The 25,689-nt window shown below is 44.4% G+C and overlaps 1 protein-coding gene across 1 annotated transcript in view; it reads left to right on the forward strand.

Moving 5' to 3' along the window:
• The first annotated feature begins 985 nt into the window (after positions 1 to 985).
• Positions 986 to 25,689, forward strand: part of LOC131764290 (zinc finger protein with KRAB and SCAN domains 7-like) — a 34,675-nt gene continuing 9,971 nt past the window's right edge. The window contains 8 exon segments of the mRNA XM_067005670.1: positions 986 to 1,338; positions 2,822 to 3,362; positions 7,309 to 7,480; positions 8,851 to 8,942; positions 9,350 to 9,479; positions 11,892 to 13,332; positions 17,450 to 17,532; positions 24,693 to 24,706. Coding sequence (XP_066861771.1) covers positions 2,940 to 3,362; positions 7,309 to 7,480; positions 8,851 to 8,942; positions 9,350 to 9,479; positions 11,892 to 13,332; positions 17,450 to 17,532; positions 24,693 to 24,706 — 2,355 coding nt within the window. The 5' untranslated portion in view covers positions 986 to 1,338; positions 2,822 to 2,939.

The following is a 25,689-nucleotide window of genomic DNA, read 5'->3' on the forward strand; positions in this document are numbered from 1 at the left end:
AAGATGTTATGGAAAAACCCGAGCGAACATTTTGGCCAACCCAATGCATAAGATACATAGTTAACTCCATTGGAAATGTGGCTGGTGTTATCCTTTGCCTTTTGTTTCTCTTTGGAACTCAAGTTTTTCTTGAATATATTTTTTTCATATGTCCTTTTACTGCCTCAAGTTGCAGAAGCTTTTCGTTAGCCCCATATATCATTCGTTTTTGGAGGTTGTGCCTTCAGATCCTCCTCAATCATGTTAGAAGCAGGGACCTGTTCACATGTTTCTGTATGCAAACCATTCTTCCAGGTGAAGTCCACCTGGGTAACACCTGCCTCCCAGATATTAGACTAGACAATTGCATCTAGATTATGTTGTCCCCATAACTTCCCACTTTTTATCATCTCCTTGGCCCTCCCTAGGGGGCCTCTCCTTGGACACCAGAGTGCTTGTTCTGTTTTAGGAAAGATTAACCACACCTGCCAGCCAAAATGTCACAATCTCTGGGCTCATTTCTTCTTTAGTAAGACGGAGATACCTGTTGCTCATTTCATTAAGACTCACATTGGGTGAAAATGCCCTGGGCATCACATACAATATAATAATATCTGACTGCGTGCTCAGGATATGTCAGGTCTTTTGCTGTGTAGTGTCCTTATGTTACCCCTTTCAGCTCTCACAGCCCTGTCAGGTGCACGCTGTGCTCTGCATTCTTCAGATGAAAAAACAGGCTCAGAGGTTAGGTTTTCTTTCCCAAGGCCACCAGGAGGGGAAGGGGCAAAGCTGGGGTGCGGCAGGGTCGCCCAGACCTAGAATGGTCTGAGATTGGCACGTGTGCAGCCTGAGGCCTCAGTTGAGAACCCCTCCCCGCTGCCGCCGCTGTGCCTCAGCCAGGCCCGGAGGAGGTGGTCTCCGCGCCCAAGGTGTCACCAGCTGTGTGGCTACGGGAGCAAGGGCTCCCACTTTCTCAACCGAGACTTCCGGGATCCTGGAGGAGCCGGAAGTGAGGCCTCTCTCGCTTCCGGCCCGGCCATTGTTTTCGCTTATGCGGCCGCGGCGGCGTCTGGTGTTCGTGGGTCGCGGGCGCGGTGCCCCGGTCAGCGGTCCCGGGGCGGGGAGAGAAGTGTTGTTGGGGCCCGGGGCCTCTAGGCTGGAGCTGCGGCCGCCCACAGCCCAGGTCGGCTACGCCGGCCCGACCCACTCTTCGCCCCCGGGGCTGGCGGCGCGGTCCCCGTGACGCTCAGAAGCCGCCAGATGTAGAGCCGCCTCTTTGTCCCAGTGCCCTGACCAGCCGTGCCTGGCACAGAGCCCAGGATCTGCGGGTACAGCGATGAGCATGGCAGACGTGGCCAGGTGAGCGGCGCCGCAGAAGCCTGGTCGAATGCGAAATGTAGATAGACGTTTTCCCAGCCTTGCGCTGGAAGACAGTACGAAGCGTCAGAAGTGGGTCAGACCGAGTCAGAATTTCAGACGTGAAGTAAAGCTTGGAGAGCCAAAAATCCAGATGAGATGAGGGGCTGAGCATTCGGAGCAGTAAGGGAGGTAGGAAAATGCCCTGAACTTTCTATGTATTTCAGAGCAGAGTCACAGATTTTTAAGTCTATCTTCGTCTTTTTAAAGAAAATGAGCCCTGGAGAGAGTAGCTTACCCAAGGTACCAAGATGCATGGTGAGTTGGAAGCATAGCACAGATGCCCTAGTTACCACTAAGGTGCTGATTTTCAGGGTTTTACAGTATGTAAACTGGATGAAAGTCGCCCCAACTTCAGTATCATTCGTTCGTTTCCCAGATATGTGCCTCTGTATGCCAAGTACACACACACGTACAAAGATGACTGGGAACCAGCTCTGCCCTTTGAGTCCTCCCATAAAGTGGAGGAGGCAGTCTTGTAAGTCCCAAACACAGTGTGAGAAGTGCTCTAGCAGAGGTTTGAATGAAAAAGGTACTGTGGGTTCACTGAGGCAGTAACCACACTTAAGCCTGGAGAGATCAGCAAGGCTTTCTAGGGGAAGTGGGTTGAGTAGAAAAGTGTCTGGCATTTCTTACTCCGTTGGGTTCCTTTTCTTTTGTGGCCATCCAGCAGTTTGGAGGGTGTGAGTGATGAGTCGTGCATAAATCAGTTAAAATACAATGTTACACTGAGAAGTAAGAGGGGGAGGCGGCCAGCTCCCCTTCCTGCATGGGGCAATCAGGAATGCCTTCAAGAGAAAAATGGCATTTGTTCTGGGTCTTGACAGGTGAGTAGGTATTTGTCAAAAGTTTCGGAAGCAGAAAAATCCAGAGAAAGAGTGTGTGGCTTCTAGCTATGTCTTTAGAGCTTTAGTTGCTAACTTTCTTTATTGTGCATCTCTATTACAAAAGAGTAGAGTAGAAGAGTTTTGAGCATGTATTTCCAACATAGGTTTATTTGTGAGTTAAAGGTATGTACTGTTGTACAAATTTCAGTGCACATTATAAAACATCCACTAAATAATTAAATAACAACTTAGTATTTCTTTATCCACCTTTTGGATTATCTTGCATATCCCACATTTGGAGATCACTGCAGTCTTTCTAGCCTGCTGGGTACCTGGGGAAAGTGGTAGGGGGTGTGGCTAGAACAGAGGCCTCAGGCCAGGTTGTGGATGCTAGGCATAGACATTTAGGTTTTATCCTGTAGGTGATGGGAGCCACTGAAACTTTAAGGAAGTTACTTGGAGAGATGCTTAGAGAGACTGCCCTGGTTGTGCTCTTTTTTCCTTTTTCTAGAGCTTTGCTTTTTAACTGTGGAGGGTCTGTCATCCGCCTGGGGCTAAACACTCTGGGGACTCTGATTTCTCTCTTGATGTTTCTGTAGGTGACATTCCCATCACCCCACATCCTCAACTCTGACAACAGCTTCTGAGACCTGAATTACAGACCATCATTTTAATCGGACAAACCACAACTGAAACAAGCTTCTCTTTGGTGTCACGATGGCCGCCCAAGGCAGGGGAACTTCAGGCCTCATCCCCAGGGGTGCTGTTCTCCGGAGGCAGGAGGGGCGCTTGACCGTGAAACAGGAGCCAGAGAGCCAGAGCTGGGGACAGGGCTGCAGTCTCCAAAAGAATCACCCTCCTGTCTGTGAAATTTTCCGGCTGCACTTCAGGCAGTTATGTTATCACGAGATGTCTGGGCCGCAGGAGGCACTGAGCCGGCTCCGGGAGCTCTGCCGCTGGTGGCTGATGCCAGAGGTGCACACCAAGGAGCAGATCCTGGAGCTGCTGGTCCTGGAGCAGTTCCTGAGCATCCTGCCAGGGGAACTGCAGACCTGGGTGCAGCTGCATCACCCTGAGAGTGGTGAGGAGGCTGTGGCTGTGGTGGAGGATTTCCAGAGACACGTTAGTGGACCAGGAGAGGTGAGCGGCCGAGTCTAGAATGGCATCTGGAACCATTCTGTACTGCTTGGGGTAGCCAGAGAATAGACATTCTCCATTCCCTAGGCTCTAAGCTGGTTTGCCTTTGGGACTCCTGAACCAGTGCCATGTATAAAGGGGAAAGAGTTTTGTGCTCCTAGCCTTAAACAAAAGCAGGTTCCAGCCACGCTCTGTGAATTACTTTGTGAAGTACTGTGTCATGAACCTAGCTGCAGCCTGGAGCTCCACACAGTGCTCCTGACAGGCAGAGGATCTGCACACTGGTTAGAATAGGGAAGCATGTCAGGGAGAAGTAGCCCTTAGGGTATGCTGATAACATGGGCCCTCATTTGAGAAGTTCTCATTACTTCCTCGGATTTCTCCAAGATACTGTGCTGTTTTCCTGCCTTTTAGGTTCCTTATGAGATGTAACAGTTCTGGGCCTCATCATCATTTTGTTCTTTTCTAGCTTTCCAAACCCAACTGGGATCTTTTTGCTTCTTTAATTCTATTTTTGATTTTCTCTCTTTCTGGAGTTCTCTCAAATTTTAAGCCAGGGGCTTCCCTGGTGGCGCAGTGGTTGAGAATCCACCTGCCGATGCAGGGGACACGGGTTTGTGCCCTGGTCCGGGAAGGTCCCACATGCCGCAGAGCGGCTGGGCCCGTGAGCCATGGCCACCGGGCCTGCGCGTCTGGAGCCTGTGCTCTGCTACAGGAGAGGCCACAACAGTGAGAGGCCCGCCTAGCACCAAAAAAAAAAAAAAAAAAAAAAAAATTTTAAGCCAGGGTAACTCAAAAGGAAGAGTTAGAGAGTCAGCAGTGTTGTTACAGTGGGAAATCTGGCTCCTAGGATCACAGAGCTAACTAGTTCAGTGACTATGTGTATTAATCAGGGTTCAGCCACAGAAGCAAAGCCAGTAGGAAATTATATATATACATACATATATATATTGCTAGAAAGTGACATGTCGTTGTGGGAGTTGACAAGTCAAGTCAGAAATTTGTAAGGTAGGCTGTCAGAAAGTTCAGGCTAGAACTCTCAGGCATAGGCTGAAGCTGCTGTCCACAAAGAGAATTCCTTCTTCATGGAACCTTCAGCTCTGATTTTAAGGCCTTGCAACTGATCGAATCAGGCCCATCCAGATTATCTGAGATAACCTCCCTTACTTAAACTGATTATGAATTTTAATCACTTGTACACCATACCATCACAGCAACACCTAGATTAGAGCTAAATTGAAATCAAAAGACCATCACACTGTGGATGAGTCAGTTCTTCCTGATGAGTCTCCAATTGCTCCCTTGTAACTGAGCAGGATGGATTAGGTCCCCTCTACTTTTCCTCCTTTGTGCTTTACCAGGGAAAACCAGTACCAGTGAAATTTCCTTAGTATACAGTACATCATTTTTATTCAGCGCTTTTTCAAAAATGATTACATATCTAGGCCTAGGGAATGAATTCCAATTGATTGGAGTCCTAGGGCTAGACTTTTTCCAGGGGTAATAGCCAGTACCCTCTGACAGTATCAGATCCATTGTCAATCATTATTTCCTTGTTTAAACAAGTAAACAGGGATAAATCAACTATCAGTAGGGTCTAGAGAGCAGCTAGGCCCAACCGTAGGCAAGGACAAGTGGTTGAAGAAATGTTTAGAGTGCTATTTAGTGAGGAGGGTAGAAGGAAAATTTCCCTATCTCCTGCCTTCTTTTGCTTAAGCAGAAGAGAATGTAGCCTCCATTAAAACTGTCTTTTATCCAGGGAGCCTCAGAAGAAAGGTGACTGAGTCACAAACCCAAGAGAGTGACTAACAGTTGACAGGGCAGCTGAACACTCATGGCTCTAGCATAGAAGTGGGATCTTTGGACTCCATTTCTTACTCTGCCACTGTCACCAGCTTAAGTTTTCTGACATAAGGACATGAGAACAGGAATATCTCCCTTAGCCTGGATTCAGAAAATGTTTTTATGACTAAATGAAAAAACAGGCTTTTTCATGGGAGTTTGCCAGGAGGAGATGAAGGAATGTCATTCTGATCAGCAGGAGTGAGCATGCACGTGTGTGCACATTGGGGCTGGAGAGAGTGGTAGAGGCATCCCTACAGGGTTGCAGAATTTACAGAATGCTTTTATATCTTTTAAAATTTGAGCTCCTAGCAGGCTTACAAGGTATGCAAATAGTAATCATTATCTCCATTTGACAAGCGATACAAAGGCAGAGAAGTTAATTGGCTCGTCTAAGGTGACAGAGCTAGTAAGCAGTCCCTTTGTTCATGTCTGTGGGAACCAGGATTTTCCAGCTCCGTAGATTCTAAACCACTACCTTCCCTAATGTCTTGCTGTGGAATGCCATCTTGGAATGAAAATTGGAATGGGGTTTTCATGGCCTGCGAGGAGAGGACACGTATGAGTCCTAGGTTATGAATAGGAACTTTATCAGGATTTAATTGTCAGTGAATTACAAGGTTGTGTTATCACAGTGCAGTTAAGTTCTGTCTTCTGCCAGTACCCACAGCTGTTGTATTTAAGAGCTCTAAGTCCCATTTATAAGAATCATCCAGGGGAGAGCTGGGGAGCTCCAGACTTCAGGGAGCCTCTTGGACCTACCATTCCATTGGAGAGATATACACTAAAGGAGAGAGCCCCCTAACTTCTCAGCAGATGTAACCCAGTAGGACAAATCCATGTGTTTTGTTGAAGAAGAAGTTATTTTCACCTTATGCTGTGCTATGTACATGCCAGAGTGAGTGAGCTTATAAATGTGATTTAAGATAATCAACAAGGACCTACTGTATAGGACAGGGAACTCTGCTCAATATTCTTTAATAACTTATAAGGGAAAAGAATGAATATATGTGTATGTATAACTGAATCACTTTGCTGTACACCTGAAACTAACACAACATTGTAAATCAACTATATTTCAATTTTTAAAAAGTGATTTATTTAGATAATGTTTTAGGTTTTCTGCTCCAAATGCTGGTACAAGTAGTAACCATGAGATTGTGAGGAACTGATTTGATGACAACAAGCAAGGGTTAGAAAATAAAAGGTCTATGCTCTGAGATATTCTCGAGGTCTCTAAAGATTGGTGTTATGTGATCCTATTTGACTTAAAAAAAATTTTTTTTTCTATTTGACTTTTTGTATAAATTTTGGGGGAGAGGTAGTACATATTGAAAACCAAGTTTGCAGGTAACTGTTAGCAAAATATCAAGAGGAAGTCAGTCAGCAAATATTAATTGAACACCACCATTGGGCTAAGCACTGTTCTAGGAGCTAGTGACCAAGAGAGAGTGCTCACCCTCAAAACACTTATACTTCATTGGCAGAGAAATAGACAATAAAGGTATAAATAAGATAATTTAAAGATTAATGTATGCTCTAGAAAACATAACCAGGTAATTTGAGAGAGTGTGACTATCCTTGCCTTGTCAATGTGGTCAGGGATGGCTTCTCTGAAGAGGAGACACTTTTGCTGAGAGAAGTTGGAAAAGCTGAGGTTTGTCAGCTGCTGTTCCGGGGTATTGCTCCAGCTGTCGGCCTCAGTAGCATTATTTGTGCACATACAGGGTACATACACCTGTCACTTTTTACTTCCTTGGTACTTCTGATTGATATCTTCTGTAGGCTAAGGCCTGAGGGAGTGTACTGAATTACTTTCCTGACTCCTTTGTCCAGGGGGTTCTTCATAAGCAAATGTGTGTCTGAAGCACTGACACAGAGTGGAAATAGTTATATAATCTGGTCTTGAAGCTCCTACCAAAAGGGTCAACAGAGGGATGGCAAATAGGATTGTAAGCTGTAGATCCTGCTTTGACATTTTTGCCCCAGAAGGACCCTCTGGCTCTTCTTTCCCTGGCTTCCTCTCCTGGGGGTGCTTCTTAGAGGTTTTGGATTCTGTACCTTCAAGGATGCTCTTTTGGACCCAATTTTATTTCCTTGTCTCTAGGTTTCACCTCCGGCACAGGAACAGGAAATGCATTCAGAGGAGATGACAGCCTTGGGTGCAACAGAGGAATCTCCTCCTACCTCACTTCTCAGTGAGGGTTCGGCACCCAGAGCCCACCTGGAGCCTCCTGGTGACCCTGGGGCACACCAGCACCTCCCCATTGGGCACTCTGGTACTCACCTCCCCCGCTTTGGCCTTAAGTTATTCCTCCTTTCTCTCTTTCGGAGTCTCCTTTCCTTCATCTCCCCATCTCCCACCCCATTGGAGTCCCTTATTGCCCTGCCTGTGTCTTCCTTCCCTAGTGACTTTGTTTGTTCCTTTTGCTTATTCTCCAATCATTCGTGTATTTAGCACATTTTTGTCAAGCACGTTTCCTGGCAAAGGCACTGTTGAGGACCAGAGAGATGTAGTACGCCGGCACTGCTTCCAAAGAGCTTGTTATCTAGTTGGCAGAGAGTCAGTCCTAAGTGCAAGAAGAGGCAACCTCATAAGATACATGTGAATGATATCTGTCCACAGGCATTTGATGCCGTCACGAATGAGCCATGTGTAAACGGTGAGCGAGATCATGGAGGGCGGGAGCAAAGACACTTGCTAAGTGGGAGTTCCTTGGACCCCACTGAGGTCGGGTCAGGAAGGACTTATTTGGGAGCCTGGGGTCTGCTTGTGCAGGGCCTTTGGATGGAGGCCAGGAAGATTTTGGGGGCAGGGGATTGAAGCGTTAGAAACAGTATTTCAGAAGGATTACTGTGGCACATGAGCACTATGGGTTGAGTGTGGAGACCAGTGACCAGGAGCCTCACTAGGAGGCTAGTGTAGGAGAACAGATGTGAGGCAGTAATTGCCTGAGTGGGTTTGAGTGGAATGGAAAGTGATAGATGTGACACACATTTGAGCGAAGAATCCATGGGACAATGGAGAGGAGGGAGAATTAGCGGGTTTTGGCCGATGTTTGGAATCACTGAGAAAACTTGGGAAGTCAGGAAAGGGAGATGGAAACATGCACTTTAGACACTGAATTTCAGGTGTTGTGGGACACCCAAGTGAAATGTCCAGTAGGCAACTGGAGGCTTGTGATAGGGGTCTCAGAGAGAACTGACAGCTTAAGAGCAGAGAATGGGAGTTGTGAGATCTCTGAGAGAGGGAAAGGGGAAGCTCTGAGGCCTGAACGCCTGTAGTGTCCGTGATGAGAGAGCAGGTGCAGGAAGAGAAGCCAGGGAATGAGGGGCCGAGAGGTGAGGGGGAGGCCAGGCAGGCTGCTGCTGGGGAAGCCACGGGAGACAGAAGGTGGTCAGCAGTGTAGCTTCCTTCCAAGAGTGGGAGAGAGGGCTGGAAGGAGCCGCCAGTTCGGTTTGAACAGGGACCTTCTGTGCCTCCAGGAAAAATTCACAGTTCACAAAGGATAATGCCTTTATGCAACAGGGATGAGGGTCTGTGTGTGTGGAGCCACCTGGGTTCTCTTGAATCCACTTGCTGGGATACAGACCTCATTGGAGCCAAGAGCAGAGCTGGTCCCACTCAGAGCTTTCTTTCCTCCCTCAGCTCAGCATGCTTCCTCGGTGCCTGCCCTTCCCCAAGTGGGGAACATAGGAGACCAAGCAGCGGCAACTGTGCTCCAGATGGTCAGGCCCCAGGTGAGCTTCCTGAGTTCCAAGTCTGTGGCCCAGGAATAGCTAGAGCTCATCTCCAGGCCTCTGGCCCATTCTGAGTCTGCTCCTGTGGCTTCCCCTGGAGCTGGTCCTGTCCTAGATTTGTCCTTTTTTTGTTTTTCGGCCACACCCCACGGCTTGTGGGATCTTATAATAGTTCCCCGACCAGGGATCGAACCTGGGCCCATGGTAGTGAAAGCACTGAGTCTTAACCACTGGACCACCAGGGAATTCCCTGGACTTGTCCTTTTAATCGGTCTTTCCCAGATTGCCTCCCTCCCCCCACCCCGCCCATTTTACCACCAGGTTCCCCGACCCTGTGCTCTTGGTTCCTCTAATGACTGCTTTCCAGGCTGGGAATGTCCCTGAGCAATAGAAGCTTGTCATTCCAGGAGGCTGCAGAGTTCGAGTTCCTGTCTGTGGACTATACTCAGAAGAAGTGGAAAGGTCCGGCACTCAGTCAGAAAGCAGCCCTGTACCGGAATATCATGCCAGAAAATTGCTGCAGCCTAGCTTCATTGGGTAATGACTCTGTTACCCAGTAACTTAGAGTCTGCCTTCTTTACATATTCTTTGCTATATTCTTTTTCTTTTTTTTAACATTTTATTATGAAAACATAAAGAGACAAAGTGGAGAGAATAGTATAATGAACGCCTCTACGTCATCATCCACTTTAATAGTTATTAACATTCTTTTTACTTTCTTATTAATTGAGCTAGGCTGGTTTAGTTAGAGTCTGTAGTTGGAAGGAATAGAAAGCCACTCAGTTGTGGTAAACAATGAGCTAAGTTACAATAAGGCTAAAGGAATGGAAACCTAGAACAAACTGACCAGCTAGACCAGACTTCAGGAAACAAAGCCTTGTAGGGACCTGGGAGCCTGGGAGCCACAGCAGCAAAAGTGAAAGGATTTTTACACCAGTGTCATAAGACAGCTGTGCTCTGTGTATCTGTTTTCTCCTGCCTCTGATACCCATTCTCTTCACTCTGAATCTTTTGTCAGAGCTCCTTTTTGTTAGACTTTCTATTTCTGCTTGCTTTGGCTCCCGATGGCTTGCCCTCTCTCCGTGCATCATTTCAGCTTGGGCTTCTACTTGTAATTTCCTTCATCTTGTCCTACCTTCAGTTCAGAATTTATGTATAGAGGAACTCCAAGGGTGATTCACCCATTAAATATCATCTTTGTTTGAGCAGAACTTTGGTCCTGGCTGCACAGAGGCAGATGATTAATCTACAGATAAGCTACACTTGGGTCTAGTGCTTGGCCCTGTTCCAGTCACCTGTTGTCCATCATGGATGAGCTGGGTTGTTTGGCACAAAGCATGGTTGCCCCAGCTTCTCCTTCAGAAAGACTGGGGTAGGGCTGCTTCCTGGAAGGAACTGTTAGGGCAGGTTCTGGGGTTGACTGGTCCAGGACAGTAGCCTACTCTGGAGAGGGTGGGCTTAGAAGTGAGAGATTCAGACATCTACAACTTGCACACACTAAAAAAGCATGAAGGTTTATAGCCCTGATGTAGATGTCATTGAAAGGAACCAACATTTTTTGGTTAAGCTATAACCATAACTGCTCTGCCTTCTCCCAGTTTTAGTACTGAAAAATTCTAGAATTTAAAAGCAAATATTCAACTGCTCACTTTCCTTATGATTCCTGATTATCAAGATAACAAAAACATGTTTGATTTATATTTCAAGTTATTGATGCCATTCTTAGTTTTTTCGGGTTTTTCTTGATGTGGACCATTTTTAAAGTCTTTATTGAATTTATTACAATATTGCTTCTGTTTTCTGTTTTGGTTTTTTGTTCTAGAGGCATGTGGGATCTTAGTTCCCCAACCAGGGATCAAACCCACACCCCCTGCATTGGAAGGCAAAGTCTTAAGCACTGGACTGGCAGGGAAGTCCCCCATTAGTTTTATTTGTTTATTTATTTATTTATTTATTTATTTTTGGCTGTGTTGGGTCTTAGTTGCTATGCACGGGCATTCTCTAGTTGCGGTTTGGGGGGGCTACTCTTTGTCGTGGTGCACGGGCCTCATTGCAATGACTTCTCTTGTTACGGAGCATGGGATCTAGGTGCACGGGCTTCAGTAGTTGTGGCACGTAGGCTTCAGTAGTTGTGGTGCATGGGCTTAGCTGCTCCACGGCATGTGGGATCTTCCCGGACCAGGGCTCGAACCTGTGTCCCCTGCATTGGCAGGCAGATTCTTAACCACTGCACCACCAGGGAAGCCCCATTCCTAGTTTTTATAGGCATGCAGTATTGTACTTACCAGTCCAGTGATCCAGGGACTAGGGGGTGCCCAATATTATAGCTTTGCTTTCCCCTTCAATACTTTTCCCCAGTATTTCTCTACCCATGGCTTCTCCAAATCTTGTCACTGTTCTGTTATACCAGAATCACTCCTTTATATACACTTTTTTCTAATCATATCCTCATAATATAAATTTCCCTTCTACTCTCAGGTTTGCCCACATTGTTTCTCATATTTGATTTGAGCTATTTGCCACCACTCTCTCTCCCCAACATCTTTGCTGAGAACTGTGGAACCATACAATATCATGGTTGGAAAGGATCTTAGAGTTCATCATTTTACTAAGGAGACGTCACATCTAAGTGACTTCTGGAAGATCACACCATGCTTTACAGTCTGGTCTCTTGCCTTTCAACTGGCCTGTTCACCTGGCTGTGCTGGCTCAGCATCCCTCTGTCCTGATAGCTCTTCTGCCTTCTTCCACTGACCAGCTTCCCCTCATTGTTTTTCTGTCCATGAAGAGAAATTTGAGCTGTTTTCTCATTTTCTCTCCTATTCTCAATGTGTCTCCTTATTCCTTACCCATAATATGAATTTTTTTTTAGGTACATAGGCTCCTGAGAGTTCATTTCCTCAGTAGAATAAGAGTGGGTAACAGTTGTTTTCTTCTTTCTTTTGGCAGCAGGTGAGAACAGGATGGAGAGTTCAGAGTTGCCTCCAAAGCAGAAAATTTCTGAAGAATCGGAGTCATCTGATAGGACCTCAGGAATACTCTATGGAGTGATTCCTGGAGGACCAGAAGCTGGAGATGCCTGTGAAGAGGCTTTAGAGAAGCTAGAAGTTCAACCCTCAGGTGAACAAGGGAGCAGACTGAAGAGTGATTTCTTGGAATTAACACAAGAGGATAAAAATAAATGCACAGAAGATGAATGTGATGAATATAAGGAACTTGAGGAACATCCAGATCTGTCCTCAAGTCCTGCAGAACATCAGGGAATTATGAAGGGACAGAAATTCTATCACTGTGATGAATGTGGCAAAGCTTTTAATCGGAGTTCTCACCTCATTGGGCATCAGAGAATCCACACTGGAGAGAAACCGTATGAGTGCAATGAGTGTGGCAAGACCTTCAGGCAGACCTCTCAGCTTATAGTACATCTCAGAATCCACACAGGGGAGAAGCCCTATGAATGCAGTGATTGCAGAAAGACCTATCGCCACAGCTCCCATCTCGTTCAACACCAGAGACTCCATAATGGGGAGAAATCATATAAATGTAACGAATGTGCAAAAGCTTTCACTCAGAGTTCCCAACTCATTGACCACCAGAGAACCCATACCGGGGAGAAACCCTATGAATGCAATGAGTGTGGGGAGGCCTTCATTCAGAACAAAAGCCTAGTCCGCCATCAGGTACTTCACAGTGGTGAGAAACCTTACAAGTGTAATGAGTGTGGGAAAGCTTTCTGTTCCAACAGAAATCTTATTGACCATCAGAGAATCCACACTGGGGAGAAGCCTTACGAGTGTAATGAATGTGGCAAGGCCTTCAGTCGAAGTAAATGTCTTATTCGACATAAGAGCCTCCACACTGGGGAAAAACCATTCAAATGCAGTGAGTGTGGGAAAGCCTTCAATCAGAACTCTCAACTTGTTGACCATGAGCGAATTCATACTGGAGAAAAACCTTTTGAATGTAATGAGTGTGGTAAGGCATTCAGTCTGAGTAAATGTCTCATTCGACATCAGAGACTTCACACGGGTGAAAAGCCCTATAAATGCAAAGAGTGTGGAAAATCCTTCAATCAAAACTCACATCTTATTATACACCAGAGAATTCACACTGGTGAGAAACCTTATGAATGTAATGAATGTGGGAAGGTCTTCAGTTACAGCTCCAGTCTTATGGTACATCAGAGAACTCATACTGGGGAGAAACCCTATAAGTGCAAAGATTGTGAGAAGGCTTTTAGTGACAGCTCACAGCTCATTGTGCATCAGAGAGTTCACACTGGAGAGAAACCCTATGAGTGTATTGAGTGTGGGAAAGCCTTCAGTCAGCGTTCTACTTTCAATCACCACCAGCGAACTCACACAGGAGAAAAGCACTCAGGTCTGGCTCGGTCTGTTTTTTAAGACATGATTCTCTAAGACAGCAAGGAACTCTGAGTTAAGGTTTCTATATAAGAAGTATGCTCACCCTGGTCTCCTCTTGGAACCACTAATCAAAGTGGATCATTCCCTAAACTCTGGTGGTCACAAAGGTGGGAGAGTGGGAGTAACAGTATGGTCCTTCCCCACTAAGGACTACACATTTCATGTGCTTGTAGATTTCTTTCCTTCTTTCTTTTTTTTTCATCTGTTTAAAATCTATCTCATTTCTTACTTAGGCGTCCCAAAATCAGACTGTGTACTTCCCAAAGACAGCGGTATTTCCTTATTCTGTTCCACTTCCTCCATTTTACCATTTATATAAAGTCATTCTCCAAGGTACTGATTCATTGTTTCCTTCTCTTGGCTGTGGCCCTCTTTATCTACTTTTTTTTTTTTAACATCTTTATTGGAGTAAAATTTCTTTACAATAGTGTGTTAGTTTCTGCTTTATAACAAAGTGAATCAGTTATACATATACATATGTCCCCATATCTCTTCCTTCTTGCGTCTCCCTCCCTCCCACCCTCCCTATCCCACCCCTCTAGGTGGTCACAAAGCACCAAACTGATCTCCCTGTGCTATGCGGCTGCTTCCCACTAGCTATCTATTTTACGTTTGGTAGTGTATATATGTCCATACCACTCTCTCACTTTGTCACAGCTTACCCTTTCCCCTCCTATCCCCAAGTCCATTCTCTAGTAGTTATGTGTCTTTATTCCTGTCTTACCCCTAGGTTCTTCATGACATTTTTTTTTCCTTAGGTTCCATATATATGTGTTAGCATACAGTATTTGTTTTTCTCCTTCTGACTTACTTCACTCTGTATGACAGACTCTAGGTCCATCCACCTCGCTACAAATAACTCAGTTTCATTTCTTTTTATGGCTGAGTAATATTCCATTGTATATATGTACCACATCATCTTTAACCATTCATCCGATGATGGACACTTAGGTTGCTTCCATGTCCTGGCTATTGTAAATAGAGCTGCAATGAACATTTTGGTACATGACTCTTTTTGAATTATGGTTTTCTCAGGGTATATGCCCAGTAGTGGGATTGCTGTGTCATATGGTACTTCTGTTTGTAGTTTTTTAAGGAACCTCCATACTGTTCTCCATAGTGGCTGTACCAGCATTCCCACCAGCAGTGCAAGAGTGTTCCCTTTTCTCCACACCCTCTGCTTATCTACTTTTTGAACTTCTACTCTAATATAGTCCCTCATCACTTATGTTCCCTGTCTAGAAAATCTTTTGTCTTTTCTTTTGCTAATCTGTGTCCCTCAGAACCTGCCAGATCCAACTCATCTCTGAAAGACTTTCTTCTTCAAGTACATCTTCATTCATCTTAAACTGCTATTTGTTGTACCTCAGTGCTCTGAGTTAGCTGGTGCTATGTGTACAACTGTTGTTAAATTGCATTGTAAATTATTCTCAATTTAATGCATATGTGTTCATACCAACTTATAGGCTCTTTGAGGTTGGGTATAGTATCTATTTCTTTTAGTACATAGATAATAATTTTCATATGGTAGTTGTTTAATAAATACCTTTTGAAAACAGCTCTGTAATTGAATCATCCTTAAATTGGACACAATCTCCCCTCCCCCCATCCCCCACCAGACTAGAAGCTTCTAAAGATCATAGTGACATCTCTTCATAGGATATCTCATATAAAATCCTCACTGATATCTTCTACGTGTACCCCTGGAAGTCTCACTATTGTTACTTCATTGTTGGTTTCTGATAAATTTTCTATTCAGTTTAGGAAGTTTCCTTCTTTTCCTATTTTTTTGTTTGTTTGTTTTGGCCATTCCGCACAGCATGCGACATCTTAGTTCCCTGACCAAGGATCAAACCCACATCCCCTGCATCTGAAGCTCAGAGTCTAAACCACTGGACTGCCAGAGAAGTCCCTATTCCTATTTTTAGAAGCAGCAGTATAATACAGTAGTTAAGAGAATAGATTTTTGTGCCTGGTACTCTATGTTCAAATCCTGACTCCTTACTTTATGTGTGTGATTCTGAGTAAGTCATTTTGTTACCTTGTGTCTAGCTCTTCCATGTATAAAATGGAGCTACCTCAGGGCTGTGAGAGTTAAATTAGTTCATAAGTGTAAGGCACTTAAAACAGTGCTTGGCACATACTATACCCTATAAAAATTATTGTTTTGTATTTTGAGTTTTTGTTACGGTTTTTAAGTTCTACCACATTTTAAAAAAAAAAATATTTAATTTTACGGATAATGTCCTTTATTTTTGTAATTTTAGGGGGAGCAAGCTTCTAGATAATTGAAATTTCCTTGCACTCCTGGAATAAAATCCATTTGTTCATGATGTTTTAAGTGCAGAACTAAATTGAATTTACTACCCCGAGAAGTATAAATCTTTAGCAATATTTTGATTTCTTCAATTACTGCCCCCTTTTTTTTTTTTTTTTTTTTTTGTGGTACGCGGGCCTCTCACTGTTGTGGCCTCTCCCATTGCGGAGCACAGGCTCTGGACGCGCAGGCTCAGCGGCCGTGGCTCACGGGCCCAGCCGCTCCGCGGCATGTGGGATCTTTCCGGACCGGGGCACGAACCCGTGTCCCCTGCATCGGCAGGCGGATTCTCAACCACTGCACCACCAGGGAAGCCCTATTGCCCTCTTTAAGTTTCTACCTCTGTGTAAATTTTGGTGATCTGTATCTGGAAATCATCCTTTCTACTGGACTGTCAAAGAGTGGCATAAAGCTGCACCTAGTATTCTGTAAAGTTCTTTTACTCTCTTTTGTATGTGTAGTTAGAGCTGTGTTTCATCCACAATTTTTTTTATAGATTTTATTTAGTTATTTATTTTTTAAGCTGCATTGGGTCTTCCTTGCTGTGCGCAGGCTTTCTGTAGTTGCAGCGAGCGGGGGCCACTCCTTGCTGCAGTGCGCAGGCCTTTCACTGCAGTGGCTTCTCGTTGCAGAGTACGGGCTGTAGGCCTGCAGGCTTCAGTAGTTGTGGCTCGTGGGCTCTAGAGCGCAGGCTCAGTAGTTGTGGCGCATGGGCTTAGTTGCTCAGCCGCATGTGGGATCTTCCTGGACCAGGGCTTGAACCTGTGTCCCCTGCACCGGCAGGCGGACTCCCAACTACTGTGCCACCAGGGAAGCCCCATCCATAACGTTTTACATTTTGGTTTCCTTTCAGTTTTCCTTTCATGATTGTCAAGTTTTTTGGGTTTTTTAAGTTGTGGGGTATTTTTGGTGTGGACCATTTTTAAAGTCTTTATTGAATCTGTTACAATATTGCTTCAGTTTTATGATTTTTGGTTTTTTGGCTGAGAGGCATGTGGGATCTTAGCTCCCCAACCAGGGATTGAACCCACAGCCCCTGCATTAGAAGGCAAAGTCTTAAGCACTGGACCACCAGGGAGGTCCCTTGAATATATTTTTTTCATATGTCCTTTTACTGTCTCAAGTTGCAGAGACTTTTTATTAGCCTCATATTTCATCTGTCTTTTTCTTCACTAATCAACAGTATTTGCCCCAAGATAGGGAAAGTGGGTTTTCCTTGAATTGCTTTATATTCTATTTGCATGCTGTTAAAATTGTCTGTTTAGACTTGGAGCTAGAAGGTGAGTTATAAATGTATATTACTAATATGCTGTGCAGCAGTAAAGAAGTAAAGGAGCAGCTCAACATTTCGCTAATCTGGTTGCAAACCTTCTGCCCAGAGCCCTCTTTTCTTTTTCGCTCAGGCTTCACACTATGGGTACAGCAGAGGCTCCTTCCATGTGCTCTACCTGTTGCGAATAGCTTTGTTTTAAAAGAACTGAATGTGGAAAAACCTTCAGTCACAACTCAGACTTTATTTTACCTCAGCAACTCCAAACTGAGAAAAGAAACTATTCCTGAGATAAGTGTGAGAAAACATTCAGTTGTGTGAAACATCCACCAGAGACTTTATGCTTACAAGGAAGTCTACTTATTTGTGTGTGGGAAAGCCTTGGTTATAGTTTATTTCTTGTTTGACGTAACAAAACCCACCTGGGTTATAATCTGTTTTGGAGTTTAGAGGGCAAGAAATCATTCATCCAGAGTTTCTATTATTTTGTACACAGTTTTGAAAAATATTATTCCTGGAATAAGTGTAGAAAAGCTTTTAGTTATAGCACATGGCTTCTGCTCCATTCATGAGTCCACAATGCAAGTAAAGAATTACAGTAAGCGGTGTGATAGAGCTCCCAATTTTTTTTATTTCTCAACTTTTAAAAATCAAAATTGTTATAAAAAAAGCTTCCATATTTTTTCCTAATAAATTGTTTCCAATTCAAGTTGTCACTACAATGGTTCTATGATATTAATAATTTGAGCCCTAATACCCTGCTTAAAATAATCATTTATTTGTCTTATGAATAAGTTCAGGGTTAAAATGCAAAAGTTTTAAAAGGACATACTGTGTAAAACACCTATGTCATCCCTCTGAAGGAAAGAAGGAGGAAAGAAAGGAAGGAAGGAAGGAAGGAGGGAAGGAAGGAAGGAAAAAACATTGAATTTGCTCTCAGTTTAGCTGCCACTTCCTAAGGGAAGCCCTTCCCAACTCCAGACCCCCAGGCATCACAAATAAGCTCTCATGGGACACTGTCCATACTGTTGCAGGTCATGTTCCCTGAAAAGCTGATTCTGAGACAAGGACAGACTTTCAGGAAGTTTCTTGAGGTGTGTTTTTTGGGATAAACAGAATTACCGTATGAATCAGCAATTCCACTCCTTAATCATTGAAAACAAACACTCAAACAAACCTACGTACACACGTTTATAGCAGCACTATTCACAATAGAAAAATTATGCAAATAACCCAAATGTCCAGCAATGGATGAGTGAATAAACAAATTGTGGTATATACCTACAGTGGAATAGTAATTCAGTCGTAAAAAGGAATGGAGCAATTAAATATCAAACAATTACACGGCCAAAAACATTTTTTTAAGGAATGAAATACTAATACATATTACAGTGTGGATGACTCTCACAAACATCACGCTAAGTGAAAGATGCCAGACACAAAGGTCACACATTGTATGATTCCATTTATCTGAAATATCCAGAATAAGTCAATCCATAGAGAAACAAAGCAGATTGGTGGTCTCCAGGGCCTGGTAGAGAGAGCGAAGTAGTAGCTTCTCAATGGGTACAGAGTTTCCTTTTGGGGTGACAAAAATGTCACCTATGCCCTTTCAGGGAGATCATATTGAGTTCAAGAGCTTTGTCAAGAAATCTTTTTTCTAAAGCATCATCTCCTTTGGTGTTGCCAATGCGGAATGGAATATTCATCTTGCTTCTATTGGGGGCTCCAGTGGACATCAATTCTAATAGTAGCTTTTCCTTTTTGACCACTTCCCAAAATTATAGTTCTCTTTTTCTGTCTAGCAGCTTTGGATGGTTCCTTCACCGATGGAGAAGTTATCCACTGGTACTCTGACTTGGCACTCCTTCCATTCTGGAGACCTTTTTCGATAACTGCTTTCACCACAGAATGATTAACAAGTGTATTTTTTCTTATATACAGAACGAGCAGAGTTCTACCGGTTTCAAGGGCCTTTCGTAAAGCCTTTGCTCCTTCATTGGTGAGGCCACACTGCTGCAGGTCAAGTGCTCCAAGCCACAAATCCTCACTAAGAGATTCTCCAAAAGCACTTGCACCCAAGTCACCAATGAGCGTGTTGCAGTTCAGAGTGATGTGCCTCAAACCAGCCATACAGTCAAGATCAGTTCTCCTGTAACGAAGACTCTCAGCCTAGGTTTCTTCATGCCTTCCGGTAGTCTGATACTGTCTCGCCCAGCCGTGGCTGGAAGAAGCTCTGGATACAGATCAGGGGCAGAGGGTGCTCAGGGGCGGCGCCCAGTCGACCACGCGGAGGCGGTCGGCGTTGAAGTCCAGAAGGCCCTCCCGCAGGGAGGCGCGCACCGCGAGCAAAGGCACCAAGTCTTGCAGCGGGCACAGGTCCTCACAGCGCCAGAAGTCGGCCGCGCTGTCGCGGCGTAGCCTCACCCAGTGGATCATGGAGCGAAGCGCGGCCTCGATGCCGCGCTCCCGCGCCGCCTCTCGCGCCGCATCGCCGACCTCTGGCGCAGGCCTCTTCGCCCTCCGCGCTGCGGGGCTCCCAATTTATTTTTAAAAATCAAAGTTTGGGACTTCTCTGGCGCTCCAGTGGTTAGGACTCCCCGCTTCCATTGCAGGGGGGCACGGGTTCAATCACTGATCCGGGAACTAAGATCCTGTATGACGCGCGGCACAGCCAAAAATTAAAAAAAAAAAAAATCAGACAAAATTTATACCCAGGAGATAGTTCAGGTGACCAAATATGGTGGTAAACGTGTTAGGAGCTGGACACTTACCCTCTTACCTCTTACACACAAAGAAAATATTCCACAGCTATATTCTGCATCCCAAACCCTGGTAATTCAGCTTCTAAGACCAGGAGGAAAGGTCCAGAGATTTTGGGTGCCGACAAGTTGATGAGTACTATCCCATGCTGCAAGACATTTCTGTGAAGTTGTCGACCTCTTGGAGTGTTACAAAGGATGCTCTAGGTGTTAGGGACAAATTGTGAATACCCACAGGGTGGTTTTTGCTCTATAGAAAATTAAAAACAAACCCCCTATCCCCCCTAACATTAGGTTGTGTTCTAGCCTGATGGGGCCTTGTAAAACTCTTGCCCAAAGGGGATAATGAGAAGGTGTTATGATGTCAGCTGGCTCCAAGTACCTTGTAGTACAGGTATTTGACCCAGGATATGACATTGTAGACTGATTCCTTACTGAAACACAACAGTCCTCCCACTAATATATGCACAGGACCAACGGCCTGTACTTTGCCCAGATGGATGCCCTGTAGGATGGGTGTGCTTTCCCTTTCAAGACCTGTGAATACCCTGCGTGAAAACACAGTTTGAGAGAAATATTTGGTGTTCCACCCCCTTTTCTTTTTCTTTTTTTTTGCAGTACGCGGGCCTCTCACTGTTGTGGCCTCTCCCGTTGCGGAGCACAGGCTCTGGACGCGCAGGCTCAGCGGCCATGGCTCACGGGCCCAGCCACTCCGCGGCATGTGGGATCTTCCCGGACCGGGGCACGAACCCGTATCCCCTGCATCGGCAGGCAGACTCTCAACCACTGTGCCACCAGGGAAGCCCTCACCCCCTTTTCTGATCTGTGACTCTTGGTTAGGAATTTGCAGCTGACTGAAAGCATAATGTTTTTCCACCCTACATGGCGCAGTCCAATGACTTAAACGTTTCTAGAGATGTATGTACAGATGGCATTTTATGATATCTAACAGGCTTCTCCCCCAAGTCCCTTCCAGTTGCATTGTCTTGTGTATGGATGATGCATTTACAAGATGTTAAGTTTCCCAAGCTGGTGCCATATGGATTGTGGATGGAAAGAGACAGGGCCAACAGTCACCCAAGATTTGAGTACAATGAGATGAAAGGACAGAGTAATCACAGGACAATGTATATTCCTCTAAGATTAAATGAGGAGTGGTAACAACGGCTGCATGTTCAGGGCCACGGGGTGCATAGGTACATGCTCATCCACCAGGTTGTATACATTATACTCTGATTTCCATTTGGGTGAGATTGAAAAATGCTATATCCCCTCTCTGAGATCGTCTGTGTTGCTCCCCAGGGAAGGAGGGAACAGAATGATGCAATTACACCATACCTGTAGGGACCCTGGCAAGTCAGCATGACCTGATTTCAGAAAAAGGCCACTAGTGAAACTTATAGTCAGGCTGCCTCAACAATGAGCAAAAATCGATGACACTCAAGCTCTCACTGGGAGCCACATTACTGGTGGCCTTAGGATTTGAGGTATGTGCAGCCTACTAAGGGGCCATTTATGAAGAAGGTGGTCATGGCAGCTGTTATGGTGCTAAAATAAAAGCCACTGGCAACTGTATTCTCCAGGCTAAGCTGTGCACTTACCACACTATCCATTGTCAACATCTGTCCCAATGAGCAGCACTGAAACAACGAGATAGTGAGTTATGTAAAAGACTTTCAAAAGAGAACCATTAGAATAACTCTAGACAATTCACCTCTTCTCAGGGGCTCCCTGAGGTTTCCACTGAGAGTGGATATGTGGGATGTTCGAACTGTATAATCAGGAACAGCTGGGCAATTCCCCAAATTCTGCAAGAACCAAAGAAGTTGCACATCTGGTTGGGGGCCTCTGATTTGCCCAGAGCAATATGCTCGAATAAGAGTCAGGAATATCTTGCATTGGGGCAGAGCTAAAGCTGTGCTCTACCTGCCCTCCCCCAAACAAGAAGCTATAATGTCTTGGCCCATAATTAATATCAAGGGTAAAGCCATCTTCTGACATGCCACCTGCTCTGCATCTCCAGGTTCTCGAACACCCCTTTTCCTCTTCTTGGGGGAATCATGAGTTGGTTGCTTCTCAAGGAAGTATGTTGCTTCTCAAGGAAGTTGGGTGTACTAATCTGCTTGGGCTGCCATAACGAAGTTCCACAGACTGGGTAGCTTAACCAACAGAAATGTATTTTCTCACAGTTTTGGAGCTGAAAGTTTGAGATCAAGGTGTCAGTGGGGTTGATTTCTTCTGCAACCTCTCTCCTGGGCTTGTAGATGGGCATCTTCTCCTTCTATCTTTACATGGTCTTCCCTCTGTTAGTTTATGTCCTAATTTCCTTTTCTTATACAGTGGTATTGAATTAGGATGCGCCCTAATGATCTCATTTACCCTTTATTACCACTCTAAAGGCTCTATCCCTAAATTTAATCACATTGTGAGGTCCTGAGATTTAGGACTTCAACATACGAATTTGCGAGGAACACAACGTAGCCCATGATATCAGTTTAACGGAAGGGCAAGTCTGGATTGACCTGCTAATGTGAGGAGTTGGCCTTATTCTTAAGTGAACACATTTCCCCCTAGGTTGAACACTGTGACCACTGCCTCCTGGGTTGTCTTCCAAATGGCTCCTCAATCTGTATTTTACTCTCTATTGAAACCTGGACATTTCGGCACTATGGCAGGCACACGAATGGTTCTCTGAGGTGAGTTCCTGACTTTTGTTTTTAACGTTTTTATTGAAATATAATTCACATACCATATACTTCATCCTTGTAAAATGTACAGTTCAATGATTTTTGGTATATTCACATGCATGTGCAACCATCCCCACAGGCAGTTTTAGAACATTTTCATCACCTCAAAAAGAGATTCCCTAACTTTTACCTATCCCTCCCTCTAATTCCCCCCTCCACCAGCCTTAATGTTTTGTTTTTACTTTTTATTATGGGGAAATTTAATGTACACACAAAATACAAAACGAGAAGAAAAAGAAAAAGAAATTAAGGATGCCATGTAATGCATAAGTTCTAACACCACCAGTGAAGCAAAGATTTAACTTGAATCTAATCAGGCCTCTTTTCCTACCTTCCAATTTACAGGAAATATAGGGGGATATGATGAGAAAATAAGTCCAATTCACTGATTTTTGATTTGTACAATGTGAGACACTATATAAGACAGTTGACCTAGACTCTTTGAAAAGTCAGTGAAATGAAAACTGTTGGCCAACTGTTCTAGATTAAGAGAGACTCTTCAGAAACACAACCACCAAATGCAATGAGTGAACTTTGAATTTTTTTAAAAAGCTGTAGCAGATATTTGGGGATAAATGGAGACACTAAATATGGAGTGGATGTAATATTTAATACTAGGCCCATTTGATGATAATATACAATTGTTTAGATTTCTTAAATCTGACAGTTATATTTTGCTTCTGTAGAAGAATGTCCTTATTCTTAGGAGATGCATGCTGCAGTGTTTAGGGTTGGAGGCTCATGATCTCTTCAACATATTTTCAAATGACTAACAATAACAACAAATAAAATGTGTACGTGTGTGTGCAGAGAAAAAGCGAATATGGCAAAATAACAGTTGTTGAATCTAGCTAGAGGGTATGTGCATGTTTGAAACTTTCAAAATAAAGTTTGAAAAAGGTAAAAAGGGATTTGGATGGCTTGTTATATAACTCAACACCTTTTAGAAGAAAATGCAATCTATAGTTTGAGGCAGTGTGGCAGTAGATAAAAGAAAACAGGATCTACAGTCAGAAAACCCAGTCCAAGTTTCAAATTGTCCACTACTAGCTGTGCAACCATAAGCAAATCATTTGACATATCCAGGTTTTAGTTTCCTTATCTAAAAATAAGGATAGGGGCTTCCCTGGTGGCGCAGTTGTTGGGAGTCCGCCTGCCGATGCAGGGGACACGGGTTCGTGCCCCGGTCCGGGAGGATCCCACATGCCGCAGAGCGGCTGGGCCCGTGGGCCATGGCCGCTGAGCCTGTGCGTCCAGAGCCTGTGCTCCGCAGCGGGAGAAGCCACAACAGTGAGAGGCCCGCGTACCACACACAAAAAAAATAATAAATAAATAAATAAAAATAAGGATAGCATTGGAATTCCCTGGCGGTCCAGTGGCTAGGACTCCACACTCTCACTGCTGAGGGCCCAGGTTCAATCCCTGGTCAGGGAACCAAGATCCCACAAGCTGCATGGCGTGGACAAAAAAACTAAAAGTAAAAATAGATAAAAATAAGGACAGCATTAAGCCATAAAATTACTCTGAGGCTTAAATTATTTAATGCCCATGAAAGCCCTGTGTGTGTGTGTGTGTGTGTGTGTGTGTGTGTGTGTGTGTGTGTGTGTGTATGGCAGTAATGTCCTATTCACCTTTATACTTTTGAAGTATCCTTTGATCTTTTAAAAAAAATTATTTATTTATTTGTTTTATTTTTGGCTGCATCAGGTCTTGGTTGCCACACGTGGGATCTTTCTTGCGGCATGTGGGATCTTCTGCTGTGGTGCACGGGCTTCTCTCTAGTTGTGGCCTGCGAGCTCAGTAGTTGCGGCGCACTGGCTTAGGTGCCTCGCAGCATGTGAGATCTTGGTTCCCTGACCAGGGATTGAACCCAAGTCACCTGCATTGGAAGGCAGATTCTTAACCACTGGACCACCAGAGAAGTCCCTGATTTTTCTTCCTTTATTTTTTAAATGAATTTATTATTTATTTATTTATGGCTGCATTGGGTCTTCGTTGCTGCGCACAGGCTTCCTCTAGTTGCGGCGAGCAGGGGCTACTCTTAATTGCGGTACGCAAGCTTCTCATTGTGGTGGCTTCTTTTGTTGCAGAGCACAGGCTCTAGGTGCATGGGCTTCGGTAGTTGTGGCATGCATGCTTAGTAGTTGTGGCTCACGGGCTCTAGAGCGCAGGCTCAGTAGTTGTGGCACATGGGCTTAGTTGCTCTGCAGCACGTGAGATCTTCCTGGACCAGGGCTCGAACCTGTGTCCCCAGCATTGGCAGACAGATTCTTAACCACTGCGCCACCAGGAAACTCCCCCCTGATCTTTTCTTAAAGCCAGAGAGTCATATCCTCAAAGAGACTGTGAATTACTGGAGGGAAGCATTGTGTTATCACCATTTTGACCAATAAAGTAAGACCTGAATAAGTGGATATTGATTTCATTTACCCAAAAATGAGTTGTAATTTCTTTGGTTGACAGATGTCATGATAAAGATTGAAATTGCTGAATATTTAGGCAATTATGAACCCCACTACTACTCTGATTCTGAACAGTGACATCATTCTGGACTGAATGAATAGGTTTTGTCAGAAAAAATAAATATCCTTGTGGATAAAGGCAACAAGTTGGATAGGATGGCCTGGAATTTGTGTTTTTAACATGTGTCCTCATTATGCTCTCTAAAATTAGAGACCAGCTGGGGCTGGAATATTAATGAAATATTGTTACCCCCTGGGACCAGAGGTGGAGTTAAGAGTTTTAATCAGAATTAATAACTCCTCCCCCAAATAAAAGAATAGGTGAAAAGCAAGACCAAGTTGATCATTACGGTCATAATGTACGTGAATATTCTTCTTACGTGTTTCCTGATGTAGTGGCAATAGTGTTGTGCTCCTGATTCTACTTCCAGCATCAACTGGGGGTATGAACCTGTGCAAGTCTTATCATTTCTCTGAATCTCTGTGCCTCAATCTTCTTTAGAAAATGTTGTGCCACCTATAAGAATTGATGGATAAGAATGCTCCTGGTATGCTTCAAGTATTCAATACACATCTACTGATTAATGAGGTTCAAAGCTCATTGTTCAGATGACTTCTTTACCTACAGTCACTCCCTACATTGTCCCATCCTGCCCTATATAGCGACACCTAAATTTACATCTCTAGTTGTGATTTCTTCACTGAACTCCTGACCCCTATCCCAATTGCCTGTTTGACATTTACTCTTGGATGTCTAATTGGCAT

Source organism: Kogia breviceps, chromosome 10, assembly GCF_026419965.1.
Source record: "Kogia breviceps isolate mKogBre1 chromosome 10, mKogBre1 haplotype 1, whole genome shotgun sequence".
Taxonomy (NCBI): Eukaryota; Metazoa; Chordata; class Mammalia; order Artiodactyla; family Physeteridae; genus Kogia; species Kogia breviceps.